The sequence below is a fragment of the Aquarana catesbeiana genome, linkage group LG07 (genome assembly GCF_042186555.1).
Source record: "Aquarana catesbeiana isolate 2022-GZ linkage group LG07, ASM4218655v1, whole genome shotgun sequence".
NCBI classification, from domain to species: domain Eukaryota; kingdom Metazoa; phylum Chordata; class Amphibia; order Anura; family Ranidae; genus Aquarana; species Aquarana catesbeiana.
This window is the reverse complement of record NC_133330.1, coordinates 273,996,668-274,012,296: the sequence shown is the minus strand read 5'-3', so window position 1 is coordinate 274,012,296 and position 15,629 is coordinate 273,996,668. Positions and strand designations below refer to the sequence as shown.

Sequence of the window (15,629 nt, the reverse complement as noted above, 5' to 3'; positions counted from 1 at the left end):
AGCTGCTGTTGTTGACCAAACTTAATTGTGCGGTCACTCAATTGGAGGTGAGTGCTGTCACATGGGGGGGGAGCACGTGTGTGAAGTCACGGTTAATATTATTTGGATCATCATTATAGAGTCACTTTATGGGACATTACATTATATATATATATATATATATATATATATATATATATATATATATATATATATATATATTCATATATTCATATATATATATATATATATATATATATATATATATATATATATATATATATATTTATTTTTTTTCACTGTGGACTTGCTGAAATTAAGTTCTGAATATCTATATATTTTTCTCACTGTGGACTTGCTGAAATTAAGAATTTTTGATATTTTGGTGTTTACTTCAATTATATTTATACTTCTTTCACTGTGCACTTGCTTGACAAGTATTTCATTTATATATTTTTTACCATTTATATTCTTTGTTTGGGAATTCAAGCTGCTCCAACATTCACTTGCGCATTGCCCACGGCAAAGATATATATATTTTTTCACCTGAGTGAGTGATACATCACATAGCACTGCATTTGTTTATTTTTAATATTTTATACACAGATTATGTGAGTGTGAATATGCTTAGCGGCTGTGGATTGGTTCTCTTACGTTTAAAACATTCTTTGGACACTCTTCATTGGTAGCTCGCAAGACATCTATCCATATCACAATGTAATTTCTCCAGTGTTTTCACATGAAAAGATATAATAAAATATTTACAAAAATGTGAGGGGTGTACTCACTTTTGTGAGATACTGTATATATATATATATATATATATATATATATATATATATATATATATATATATTTTTTTTTTTTTTTAAATGAAAGTTTAGTAATATTTTAATGTTTAAATGGGTCATATGTGGTCACGTAGCTTAGTCAGACCCTTTGGTTGGTTAACTGGTCAGTTGGGTAGCATAAAAATTACTATTAATAATAAATATTGTGTATTTTTCACAGCACAAGACCTTTGAAAGGCCAGTTTAAGTAACACCAAAAAAAGACACTGATATTTGTATCATCATTTAGCTTTTATTTCCACTAGCAAGGGCATTGCAAAAGCAAAGCTTAATGTTTTGAGCCAGGCAATATTTTTTTATGGTAAGGCACATATCACAGACATTTTGTAAACAGATCTGTTCTGTGTAACATGCAAGCAAGACTGTCCAATTCAAAAAGCACCTTCTTCTAATACCTACAGCAATAGTTCAGATTTCAAAATGTGGATTGTTTAACCCCGATGATTATGAAATTGTCCTGTAAAAATGGAAAATAGAGTTAAACAGATATGCCTTTTTAATTTAATATGTGTACTTAGGTATAAAATTAGGCTGACCATTCCAGGATCAAAATTCGGCCGGTTCAGCAGGGACTGGCCAAATTTCATTCCATGTATGGGCAAGCTGGTTGTACAGAGGCCTATCTACTGATCAACTTCTGTACAACCAGCCTGTTGGAAAATGTCTGCACGATTGGCGCTGCTGGGTATAGCCAGCAGTGCTGATCAGTGTATTTTGAATACAATACTTCAGCAGGAGTGAACCCGCCCCATCCACATCGAGTGTGTGGATGAGATAATCATGTCTATTTTTTTCATTCAACCAGCAATGATTCATCTATGGACTGCTTTAAACAAGAAAACAGGGCCATCTGTATCTATGCATTTTTTTTCCCAACGAAAACAGTATTGTGCTTGAGCATCTAAAAATAAAGGATAGTAGATGTACTTTAAAGTGAACCTGTGCCAAGATTATTCACATTTAAGTATTTACATATTTTGAACAAACAGTAAAAGCACAAATAAACAAACCCTAATTCATCTATGTATTTACAAGCATTGTGAAGAAATTAGTTCTCAAAGTCCACAACACAAGCCAGCATGTTCTTTCTTGAGAACAGATCTTGGCAGCCTGCCAGTCCTTTAAGACCTGTTGACACCAGGTGAAGTTAGAGTGTGCTGGGCAACCTTCCCTGATCCATGCATCGGCACTGGTGTTATTTGAGAATTAATACCTTTACATTAAAAGCAGCTACAGAGGTTAGGGATGACTGGTTTTAAAGCTCTGAAACCACCCTGCCCTTAGCAGGAGTGACTATCTACATTTAGTCTTGCTGGATGATAGACAGCCCATGATGATTTATATTCTATTTTCTTATTTGGTTTTCCCCTAAGCTCTGTGTTGCTGTTGTTGCTTTCTGCTGCCAGTAGGTATGATTGGTTCCTCTGGCATAAAAGTGAAATTGTCACAGTAATCCTGAGTTATACATACAGGTGATACTTGACAAATTAGAATATAGTGCAAAAGTTCATTTATATCACTAATGCAACTTAAAAGGTGAAACTAATATATGAGACTCATTATATGCAAAGCAAGATAGTTCAAACTATGATTTGTCATAATTGTGATGATTATGGCTTACAGCTCATGAAAACCCCAAATTCACAATCTCAGGAAATTGGAATATTGTGAAAAGGTGCAATATTCTAGGCTCAAAGTGTCCCACTCTAATCAGCTAATTAAGCCATAACACCTGCAAATGGTTCCTGAGCCTTTAAATGGTCTCTCAGTCTGGTTCAGTAGGAATCACAATCATGGGAAAGACTGCTGACCTGACAGTTGTGCAGAAAACCATCATTGACACTCTCCATAAGGAGGGAAAGCCTCAAAAGGTAATTGCAAAAGAAGTTGGATGTTCCCAAAGTGCTGTATCAAAGCACATTAATAGAAAGTTATGTGGAAGGGAAAAGTGTGGAAGAAAAAGGTGCAGCAGGAATGACCACAGCCTGGAGAGGATTGTCAGGAAAAGGACATTCAAAAGTGTTGAGGACTTTCACAAGGAGTGGACTGAGGCTGCAGTCAGTACATCAAGAGCCACCACACACAGACGGATCCTGGACATGGGCTTCAAATGTCGTATTCCTCTTGTCAAGCCACTCCTGAACAACAAACAATGTCAGAAGCATCTTACCTGGGCTAAAGAAAAACAGACCTGGTCTGTTGCTCAGTGGTCCAAAGTTTTCTTTTCTGGTGAGAGCAAATTTTGCATCTCATTTGGAAACCAAAGACCCAGAGTATGGAGGAAGAATGAAGAGGCACACACTGCAAGATGCTTGAAGTCCAGTGTGAAGTTTCCACAGTCTGTGTTGATTTGGGGAGCCATGTCATCTGCTGGTGTTGGTCCACTGTGCTTCATTAAGTCCAGGGTCAACGCAGCCATCTACCAGGAGATTTTGCAGCACTTCATGCTTCCTTCCGCAGACGAGCTCTATGGGGATGCTGACTTAATTTTCCAGCAGGACTTGGCACCTGCCCACACTGCCAAAAGCACCAAAACCTGGTTCAATGACCTTGGGATTACTGTGCTTGATTGGCCAGCAAACTCGCCTGACCTGAACCCCATAGAGAATTTATGGGGCATTGCCAAGAGAAACATGAGAGACATGAGACCGAACAATGCAGAAGAGCTGAAGGCCGCTATTGAAGCATCTTGGTTTTCCATAACACCTCAGCAGTGCCACAGGCTGATAGCTTCCATGCCACGCCACATTGAGGCAGTAATTGCTGCAAAAGGGGCCCAAACCAAGTACTGAGTACATATGCATGCTTATACTTTTAAGAGGTCCGATATTGTTCTATGTACAATCCTTGTTTTATTGATTGCATGTATTATTCTAATTTTCTGAGATTGTGGATTTGGGGTTTTCATGAGCTGTAAGCCATAATCATCACAATTATGACAAATCACGTCTTGCTTTGCATGTAATGAGTCTATCACATATATTAGTTTCACCTTTTAAGTTGCATTAGTGAAATAAATGAACTTTTGCACAATATTCTAATTTTTTAAGTATCACCTGTATTTATGTTGCCTGGGGAGGGTGTGTGTTGTACAGCTGGGTGACTAGGCCTGAGACCTAGGAGGCCTTTGCATGTGCTCCGTGCAAATGCCTGGAAGCAGAAGTAGGAAACACATACACAATATTGGTATAATGCTCAGCGCTAAACCATCTGATAAAAAAGATTAAAATTTTTAGTTTAAAATTTTAATGAAAAGGCTGATACATGAAGGTGCAACCATGTGGATGGTGAGTGGATTGAAAGTTCGGGGGGATGAACCCCTAAAAATTACAATCTCTAAAAAAAGTCTCTAAATGGAGGCTGTAAAGGGAGCGAGGCTGCTTCAGGCGTGGGCTGGGGAACCAGATCACTGTGAACAAAAGGAAAGCAAAGGCAGGAGAAAGAAGTGCCAAGCCAATCCTTTAAATAGCATAGGAATTTATTCAGTATATAAGTATAAAACAACACTAAAAACTTGTGTGAACAATGTTGGAGCACTTGCAGAGTGCTAGAGTGGGTGGGACCTAGGTGGTTGCAGCATCAGTCCAATGCTCCATCTGTCTCCTGCTGGCTCCAAGACTGAGAACTGAGCGATCAAACACCACTGATGCCTCAGCTCTCGGTCTTCAGGCTGCAGGGAGCACTCACTGGAGAACTGGGCTATGGAGGGCGTGGTAGTGGCTGGCTCAGGCTCTCAGTGGCTTGCTGGGAGCCTAAGCCAGCTGCCAGTCCAGGCATCTGAGTGGATCCTGACATGTGGCCGGGATCTTTTCAGAGCCTTGCCCGACTCTGGGATGACAACGGGGCACAGGAGTGCAAAACAAACTGCACTTCTGTGGTCCATAGGAGAAGTACAGCCAAAAAAGCTTTGGCTGTACTTCTCCTTTAAATAGGCAGGCTCTACCTCCTGCTTTGTAATGCTATGCAATGATTGTGGTATATTACTGCTCCTTCTTACAATACAAGTTATAAAAGTCTGCCAATGCATTGAAAACAATGCACTCACTGGATTCATTTTCTAAAGAATCATAGAATGTTCACTTCACAAAGTGAATACTTAAAAAATAAGGTGAAGGTGGCTTGCATTTTGACTATTTCATTGGTTTATATTTTCTGGGCAGATGTTGCTTATAGACTGAGAACATAGCTGGCTCTGGCTTAATTGAGTGCAAAATAATTTTATTAAGATCATATCTTACAGTCATTTATTATGTAGAACATGAAGTATACTGTTTGTAATATCACTGTATTATGATCAGGTCTGCTAATGTTGGCAGGTATAGGGTTCTATGCCTGCATAGGGAATATATGTGCCATTTTATTATAGTTTGCTTCACATAAAGTGTTAAGGATAATCAACATGCATAACATACACATTTCAATATATAACTTTGGCATCAAATGAAACAATTAATTTACCTTTTGATGTCTGTGCTTTGCCTGCATTGTCACATAAATTAAATTATACAATTAATAAAATGTTAATATTTTTGTCAAATGTACATAATAAAGCAAATTTATCATGCATAAAGCTGAATTCTGGTATTTTTATCTCTCTTCACTGCAAGGGCTAAAGTGGTTCTAAAGCCTTAAGGTTTTTCACCTTAATGCATTCTATGCATTAAGATGAAAAACCTTCTGTGCTGCAGCTCCCCCTCCAGACCCCCCTTTTTCTTACTCCTTTTCTTACCTGAAACCGATCTGATCCTGCGATGTGCATGAGCGCAGCGGCTCCTGTTGCTGTCTCCTTCCTCATTGGATTGATTGATAGCAGCGGGAGCAGAAGGCGGACCGAGTCCCGCTGTCTGGGTCACTGGACGCAGCAGTGGGAGTAGGGAGCGAGCGGCATTCTGTGGGGGCACCCGTCGAAAAGGAGGGGCCTGGAGTGCCTGCGGGGGACCCCAAAAGAAGAGGATCGGGGCTGCTCTGTGCAAAAGCACTGCACAGAGCAGGTAGGTATAGGCATGTTTGTTATTTTAATAAAAAAAGGGTTTAATACTGCATTCACTGCTTTTTAAAGTGTTTCTAAACCCACAACAGAAAGAGGTTAATCCTCTGCATTGTGTAAAAAGGCTGTTTGATCCTGTCTTCTCTGATTCTCCACTTCTCTTACTGTCCCCAATCTATCTGCTGATAGCACAGAGCCCTAGGAGGCACTCTGCACATGCTCAGCTTGGTGTGTATTGCTAGGAAGTTTGTATTTTTTGGGGGGAGGGTGCACGTGATCAGTATAGGGCCAATCAGCACTGTCCAGACACAGGGTCAGGAGTCATGGAGCCTCATAGAACAGTCAGGGGAGAATGGAAACTCCTCCTACAAGCTTTAACCAGTGCTTGGCCAGACACTGATAGAAGTCACAAGACTGCTATATACTGCTGATCATAAAAGGTATTTAGCAGTTTATATTTACTAAAAGTATTGCATTTCATGCTCTGTGTTGGGAGACCAGATATAGTGAATGCAGGGTCCTGGGTTTAGTAACACTTTAAGTCTAGGGGTAGAGGGATGAGCTGTACTACTTAGCTTAGTCCAACAGGCTTCTACTATGCTGTGTGGCCATGCCCTGAAGTAGCCTCTTTTTATGCAAGCATTCACAATCTGATATCATCACATACAATACAGGAACAGCATTGCACATGAGGATAGTGAGGGCCTGTCCACAACTTCAAACGTCAGAGAGAAGAGAAAAGCATGGGAGTGAGGAATAAAGTACTGTAAGTATTACAGCCTATTCCTATACCTCTAGACCAGTTGTGGCCGGTGGTCATTTTTTTTGGGTGGGGGGGCGACAAACAATACCACCCCCCGTCAGTCGGTCGTTCTACCCCATCAATGCAGTGCTTCACCGGCGGCTTCCCTTGCTCTGCGGCGGCGGTGACAGCTTTCCCTTCCTCTGCTCTCCACGGGCATCAGCGCCTTCTGTTTCCTCCCTCCTCCTCCTGGCCAATCGGGAGTCTTCTCTTTTTGGCCAATCAAAAAACGGGTCTCAGACCTGCTTCTGATTGGCCGGATTGAGGATCAGTGTTACAACAGCGAATATTCATTCACTGTTGTAACACCTGGGTGGGCTTATGGCGCAATGCTCTGCGTTCTGAGACCACCCTATTTTGAAGCCTATTAGAGACTATGGCTTTAATCAGGTACTTCAAAAAAACACCCCACCGCTGTAATTCAGCGTCCTGAAAGTGGCCGGACGCATGAATAGGGGGAGGCCGTGGTGACTGTGGATAGATTATCAGTTATTCAGATAGTGGTGGCGTTGATAGAGGGAGCGGCGCCTGGGCGCGCCCCCAATTGGACGGGCCGCCACAGCTCTAGACCTAGCAAAAAGTTACCCTTGCAGTGCAGGAAAGCCCAACTGCAAAGGAATTCAGCTTTAAGTATACTAAATAAGTTCAAGTGAATCTTCAGCCAAAACGTGCAATGTGCTCCCTGGACAGAAAGTGAAGCATAATCTGCAAGAGGGACACAAAGCACTAAATTGATCATTTTGTAGGATTGGGAAAGGCTGGAACTCCCTTTTTATTGCTGTCTGTGTCCTTATTGGACTCACTGCCTAGATGAGAACATTTTCACTGGGTAGAAAGTGAAGAAAAAAACATTACCAATGAGACCTCAGACAGCAATAAAAACATCACATTACACTCACATTTTTAAACATAAATCTGGTTAGTTACATGTGATATGGTTTTACATTTAAGACTTACATCCCAGTTCTCCTTTATCCAGTAAATTTAATTACAGATGACTTCCATGAAATGGAAGGTGGGTTAAAACTTGAGCTGGGGGCTTGCACTCCCATAAGAGTGCACTCCAGTCCATTGAAGGGGAATTCTCACAGGAGTTTGAATGCCCAGCATTCTCAGGAGGCAGCTGTGAGGCCCACTGACCTCACCCATGCCTCCCTGGAGCATTGAAAGCTGGCGCCGAGTTACGTAAAAAAAAAATTCTTAACAGCCTTATTTTTAAAATGCCTTTACTATCAGTTTGATTTTGGTAGTAGATTTTTTTTCAACAGCGTGAACCTTCCAATTTTTAAAAGCTCTATTTCAATAAATAATATATAGCTTAGCTACAAAATATTAATAATAAATGTAAACACTGAAATTGTGCCCTGATATACAAAAACTGCAGAATATTACCTGGCAATGGATTTCCATGTACTTTGGAACCTATTGTAAAAACAGACCATCATCACTGTCTAAATTGAAAATGCTTTAAGTACAATGTTTGTGTAAACTCTTTGCGCTCACCCACTCACTGTGCAAAACAAAGCTACAGCACTCAAAGTTAACACAAGCTTTCAAAAGATTAATTACCCGATGGAACTCTCTAAATCAATCTCCAAATCAGTGTCAATCTTACAAAAACAAATCCTGCAAAAATAATGACATTAAAATGCACAATTCCTTTTCAAAACAGTGTTGAACACTGTTTTAAAAAGGAAGTATTGTATATCTTTACGTCATTTAATTTTGTGGGATTTGTTTATGTTAAGCCTCATACACACGATTGGACTTTGTACAAACTTTCCCGTGGATTTTTGTACAAAGGGCGTTGGCCGTAAACTAATTAAGCATACACACGGCAGGACTTTTCAGCCAACTTTCACCAAATCACGTGTTTTTTCCAGCTCTTTACTGCCACCCTTTGGTCAACTTCTGTATTGCTGTCTGATCTTTTGCATTGGTTCTGAGCATGCGTGTTTGTACTCTGGACTAAAGTCCTATGGACTTGTGTACACACAATAGGATTTTGCACCATAGGACTTTTGTTGCCGGAAAGTTTGTCTGTTTGCACAGCCAACATTCGTCCGATGAAAACTGAAATTTTTTTTCCGATGGAGCGTACGCACGGTAGGATGTTGCCTTAAAACAGCTAATTTGCATGTTTGTTGTCAAAAAGTCCTATCGTGTGTATGGGCCTTAAGATTGACACTGATTTGGAGATTGATTTAGCGAGGCACATTTGGTAATTAATCAAATACAATGTTGTCATGCTCTAAAGCTGAACTCCAGGCAAAACTAAATAGACCATTTTGAATCCTTATGTATTCATAAAAAAAATTCAGTGCTTGTTTAAATACTGTTAGTTTAGACATATTCCTCCTATACAACTCACAAGGACAGAGAGATGGAGGGTGAGCAGCCAATTAGTCTTTAATTGCACTCGAATTGTTTAGTCGAAGTGTGCTTAACCCCTTTTTGACAGAGGGGTTTATTTACTAAAGCTGGAGAGTGCAACATTAGGCTCACTTCTGTATAGAAACCAATCAGCTACCAGGTTTTATTGCCAAAGCTTAATTGAACAAGCTGAGGTTAGAAGCTGATTGATTTCTATGCAGAAGTGAGCCTAATGGATAGAATGCATGAAGATAAAAAACCTTGTGCCTTTACAATAGACTTGTGCACAATGGAAAATTTTGTTTAGTTTCGGTTCGTTGTCATTTGTAAAATACATAATTACGTTCTGTTATATTCGTTATGTTACATTAATACGTTTTTGGATAATTAGTTATTTCTGTAGAGTGTCGGTATTCCTTATACTGAATCTCGAATCATGTCGAATTCATTCGTTATATGCGCTATAATTTCATTTGTATTCGTTGAAATTTGATATTTATGTATGTATATATATTCGTGATAATGATTCGTAGTTTGGAAAGTTGTTTGTTTATTGAATCTTTTAACACATACAATGACAATATCTCTTCTCCTCTGCTCAAATACAATACAACACAAAATTAATCAGCCGATTGGACTGTAAGATTTACTTTGAGTTGACCTTTTGTTTCATTAGAACTTTAACGAATTACCGAATCATGTCGAATTAATTCATATCCACTATAATTTCTTTTGTATTAGTTGAAACTCGATATTTATGTATGTATATATATTCGTGATAACGATTCGTAGTTTGGAAAGTTGTTTGTTTATTGAATCTATTAACCACTTGAGCCCCGGACCATTATGCTGCCTAAGGACCAGAGGTCTTTTTCCAATTTGGCACTGCGTCGCTTTAACTGCTAATTGCGCGGTTATGCAATGCTGTACCCAAACGAAATTTGCGTCCTTTTCTTCCCACAAATAGAGCTTTCTTTTGATGGTATTTGATCACCTCTGCAGTTTTTATTTTTTGCGCTATAAACGGAAAAAGACCGAAAATTTTGAAAAAAATGATATTTTCTACTTTTTGTTATAAAAAAAATCCAATAAACTCAATTTTAGTCATACATTTAGGCCAAAATGTATTCGGCCACATGTCTTTGGTAAAAAAAATGTCAATAAGCGTATATTTATTGGTTTGCGCAAAAGTTATAGCGTCTACAAACTAGGGTACATTTTCTGGAATTTACACAGCTTTTAGTTTATGACTGCCTATGTCATTTCTTGAGGTGCTAAAATGGCAGGGCAGTACAAACCCCCCCCCAAATGACCCCATTTTGGAAAGTAGACACCCCAAGCTATTTGCTGAGAGGCATATTGAGTCCATGGAATATTTTATATTTTGACACAAGTTGCGGGAAAGTGACACTTTTTTTTTTTTTTTTTTTTGCACAAAGCTGTCACTAAATGATATATTGCTCACACAGGCCATGGGCCTATGTGTAATTGCACCCCAAAATACATTTAGCTGCTTCTCCTGAGTATAGGGATACCACATGTGTGGGACTTTTTGGGAGCCTAGCCGCGTACGGGGCCCCGAAAACCAATCACCGCCTTCAGCGTTTTTAAGGGCGTGAATTTTTGATTTTACTCTTCACTGCCTAACACCGTTTCGGAGGCCATGGAATGCCCAGGTGGCAAAAACCCCCCCAAATGACCCCATTTTGGAAAGTAGACACCCCAAGCTATTTGCTGAGAGGCATGGTGAGTATTTTGCAGCTCTCATTTGTTTTTGAAAATGAAGAAAGACAAGAAAAAACTTTTTTTTTTTTTCTTTTTTCAAATTTCAAAACTTTGTGACAAAAAGCGAGGTCTGCAAAATACTCACTATACCTCTCAGCAAATAGCTTGGGGTGTCTACTTTCCAAAATGGGGTCATTTGGGGGGGTTTTGTGCCACCTGGGCATTCCATGGCCTCCGAAACTGTGATAGGCAGTGAAGAGTGAAATCAAAAATTCACGCCCCTTAGAAAGCCTGAAGGCGGTGCTTGGTTTTCGGGGTCCCGTACACGGCTAGGCTCCCAAAAAGTCTCACACATGTGGTATCCCCGTACTCAGGAGAAGCAGCAGAATGTATTTTGGGGTGTAATTTCACATATTCCCATGGCATGTTTGAGCAATATATCATTTAGTGACAACTTTGTGCAAAAAAAAAAAAAAAAAATTTGTCTCTTTCCCGCAACTTGTGTCGCAATATAAAATATTCCATGGACTCGACATGCCTCTCAGCAAATAGCTTGGGGTGTCTACTTTCCAAAATGGGGTCATTTGGGGGGGTTTTGAACTGTCCTGGCATTTTATGCACAACATTTAGAAGCTTATGTCACACATCACCCACTCTTCTAACCACTTGAAGACAAAGCCCTTTCTGACACTTATTTTTTACATGAAAAAGTTTTTTTTTTTTTGCAAGAAAATTACTTTGAACCCCCAAACATTATATATTTTTTTTTAAAGCAAATGCCCTACAGATTAAAATGGTGGGTGTTTCATTTTTTTTTTTCACACAGTATTTGCGCAGCGATTTTTCAAACGCATTTTTTGGGGAAAAAACACACTTTTTTAAATTTTAATGCACTAAAACACACTATATTGCCCAAATGTTTGATGAAATAAAAAAGATGATCTTAGACCGAGTACATGGATACCAAACATGACATGCTTTACAATTGCGCACAAACGTGCAGTGGCAACAAAATAAATACATTTTTAAAAGCCTTTAAAAGCCTTTACAGGTTACCACTTTAGATTTGCAGAGGAGGTCTACTGCAAAAATTACTGCCCTCGATCTGACCTTCGCGGCGATACCTCACATGCATGGTGCAATTGCTGTTTACGTTTGACGACAGACCGCCGCTTGCGTTCGCCTTAGCGCAAGAGCAGGGGGCGACAGGGGTGCTTTTTTTTTTTTTTTTTTTTTTCTTTATTATTTTTTTGCTTTTTTATCTTATTTTTAAACTGTTCCTTTCATTTTTTTTTTTTTAAATCATTTTTATTGTTATCTCGGGGAATGTAAATATCCCCTATGATAGCAATAGGTAGTGACAGGTACTCTTTTTTGAAAAAATTGGGGTCTATTAGACCCTAGATCTCTCCTCTGCCCTCAAAGCATCTGACCACACCAAGATCGGTGTGATAAAATGCTTCCCCAATTTCCCAATGGCGCTATTTACATCCGGCGAAATCTAAGTCATAAAATGCTCGTAGCTTCCGGTTTCTTAGGCCATAGAGATGTTTGGAGCCACTCTTGTCTCTGATCAGCTCTATGGTCAGCTGGCTGAATCACCGGCTGCATTCTCAGGTTCCCTGTTGAGACAGGAGAGCCAGAGAAAAACACGGAAGACGGTGGGGGGGGGGGCATTCCCTCCCACGGCTTGTAAAGGCAGTCTAGAGGCTAATTAGCCGCTAGGATTGCTTTTACATGAAAGCCGACCGCTGGCTGAAAAGAATGATACCAAGATGATACCTAAACCTGCAGGCATCATTCTGGTATAACCACTCAAAGTTGTGAATGGCGTACCTGAAGACAAAAAAATGGTTAACAATAAAGCACAGTAAACAGTAAAGTATAAATAATTACATACCTGAAAAACAAACATGATGAAACATAATAACAATAACAATAACAATAACAATAAAACACAGCAGAATAGAATACAGTAAAAAAAGAGCAGAACAATAGAGAGAGAGAATAGAGAGAGAGAACAATAAAACGACAACTATTTTTTTTTATTTTATATATATATATTTTTTTTTTTACACTTTTTTTGTAACTAACTTTTATAACTGTAACCGGTTCCAGGTTCGGGTCTCTCAAAATGCGATGTCATCTGGAGAGACCCTGTGAAAGTGTGCCTAGTCTGTGCAATGCTGTACCCTACGCTAATACTCAACTAGTGTATGGTAGCGTTCAAAACATTCACCAATGCAAAGACCAGGATTGTCAGGACAGGAGGGACAATAATAGCGGGTGTCACGCCTATATCCGCGTTTGCTGCAGACACAACATCTTTTTGGGGGGGTTCGTTGGGTAGGGGTACTCGGGAGCACATAAAAATGCCTCTCATGCAGCCGACTGCATTTGGTTGGGGATGTGAATGGGGGAAGTACGGGCGCTGCAGAAGTGGTGGGTTCCCAATTAGGATTGGCGAATGCAGCAGGAAGGGCACTATGGGCACGACGGGCCTGTGTTTGTCTTTTTGGTGGCAGCGGGACACTACTTGTGCTTGCCACCTCACCAGCTTGAACTGCACTTATGGGACTCGCCACGTCACCAAGTGTTACTGCAGCGCTGGTTTGACTACGACCGGGGTATACTAGGCCGCTGGTGCTTGCCAGTTCAATAAAAAGCTTCCAAAAAAACTGTTAGCGATCGCAGGGATCAGGCCTGACTCTGCGAACGCTGCAGTTATGCGTTTAGTGTTTTGTAAGTGTCAGTGATCGATCGATACTGCACTTGGGTGGGCTGGACTGGGCCGGGCGGAGGGGCAAAACGCAGGTGCTAGCAGGTATCTGGGTTGATCCCGCTAACACTGCGTTTTTGGGAACCCTAAACTGCTGGGGACGCTAGTATAGATCTGATCGGATCAGATATTGATCCGTTCAGATACTATACCACTAAAGGAGGCGTATGCTGCGTGCGTGGGTGTTAGCGGTACTGGCGCTAACCTGACGCTGCCTGGGGCCGGTGCTTGCTAGTTCACCAAAATGCTACCAAAAAAACTGTTAGCGATCGCAGGGATCAGGCCTGACTCTGCGAATGCTGCAGTTATGCGTTTAGTGCCTTGTAAGTGTCAGTGATCGATCGATACTGCACTTGGGTGGGCTGGGCTGGGCCGGGCGGAGGGGCACAACGCAGGTGCTAGCAGGTATCTGGGCTGATCCCGCTAACACTGCGTTTTTGGGAACCCTAAACTGCTGGGGACGCTAGTATAGATCTGATCGGATCAGATATTGATCCGATCAGATACTATACCACTAAGGGAGGTGTACGGTGCGTGCGTGGGTGTTAGCGGTACTGGCGCTAACCTGACGCTGCCTGGTGCTTGCTTGCCAGTTCACCAAAATGCTACCAAAAAAACTGTTAGCGATCGCAGGGATCAGGCCTGACTCTGCGAACGCTGCAGTTATGCGTTTAGTGTTTTGTAAGTGACAGTGATCGATCTATACTGCACTTGGGTGGGCTGGGCGGAGGGGCAAAACGCAGGTGCTAGCGGGTATCCGGGCTGATCCCGCTAACACTGTGTTTTTGGGAACCCTAAACTGCTGGGGACGCTAGTATAGATCTGATCAGATCAGATATTGATCCGATCAGATACTATACCACTAAGGGAGGCGCATGCTGCGTGCGTGGGTGTTAGCGGTACTGGCGCTAATCTGACGCTGCCTGGGGCGACGCATATCACCGCCGGGCGATCAGGGGGCTAAACCTTTATTAGGTAATAAACGGCGGGTGCCCTGACACTATAAAAAATAAACGAACTAACCTGCGTCACCCGTAACGGTTATACGGTGATCAGTGGTGAAAGGGTTAACTAGGGGGCAATCAAGGGGTTAAAACATTTATTAGATAGTATATGGGGGTCCCTGTCACTATAAAACGCTGACGGCGAACCTAAATATTTACCTCACTAACTAGCGTCACCAGCGACACTAATACAGCGATCAGAAAAATGATCGCTTAGCGACACTGGTGACAGGGGGTGATCAAGGGGTTAAAACTTTATTAGGGGGGGTTAGGGGGGTACCCTAGACCTAAAGGGGGGTAATACTCACTGTCCCAACACTGTAACTGTCACAAACTGACACCAATACAGTAATCAGAAAAAAAAAAAAAAAAAAAAACCTGCTGGTGTCAGTTTGTGACGGGGGGGGGGGATGATTGGGGGGGGATCGGGGGGCGATCGGGGGGGGGGATCGGGGTGTTTTGTGTGCCTGGCATGTTCTACTGTGTGTGTAGTGTGTTGTGCACTCACATTGATGTCTTCTCCCCTCGGCGCTGGAACGGAAACTACCGAGCCGAGGGGAGATGACATCATTTCCTTTGCTGCTGTTTAGCATACAGCAGCAAAGGAGTGTTCCCATTGGCCGGCGGCGATCGCGAGGGGGGGGCCACGAACGGATGGCCTCCCCCTCATCTCGGATCGCCGGGGAACAGAACGGGACCGCTTCGGGCACCGGGGGGGGGTCCGATCGGACCCCCCACCCGCTAGAGGCAAATCACGTACATGTACGTGATTTTGCCTGCCCGTGCCGCCTTGCCGACGTAAATCGGCGTTAGGCGGTCCTTAAGTGGTTAACACACACAATGACAATATCTCTTCTCCTCTGTTCAAATACAATACAACACCCTTCTCACTCAGTTCTCAGGAATGCACTTTGCCAGTAATCCAACCTCCAGCACAAAATTAATCAGCTGATTGGATTGTAAGATTTACTTTGAGTTGACTGATGCATCCAAATGTCCGAAAGATGCAAAATTCGGCCGAATTTTGATTTGTTACGAAACGAATTGCACAAGCCTACTTTACAACCACTTTAATGCCTAATTGCTGCATGTATGCATCACTGTACTGTTTTGGGGTGTGATTGATTGA

General features: G+C 41.5%; 1 protein-coding gene across 1 annotated transcript in view; it reads right to left on the bottom strand.

Moving 5' to 3' along the window:
- Window positions 1–1,054: 1,054 nt before the first annotated feature.
- Window positions 1,055–15,629, bottom strand: part of LOC141102974 (uncharacterized) — a 248,270-nt gene continuing 233,695 nt past the window's right edge. The window contains exons 56-58 of the mRNA XM_073592043.1: window positions 8,012–8,041; window positions 5,289–5,309; window positions 1,055–1,287 (exon numbers count right to left, since the gene is read on the bottom strand). Of these exons, the coding sequence (XP_073448144.1) occupies window positions 1,262–1,287; window positions 5,289–5,309; window positions 8,012–8,041 (77 nt within the window). The 3' untranslated portion in view covers window positions 1,055–1,261. The remainder of the gene's footprint in view (window positions 1,288–5,288; window positions 5,310–8,011; window positions 8,042–15,629) is intronic.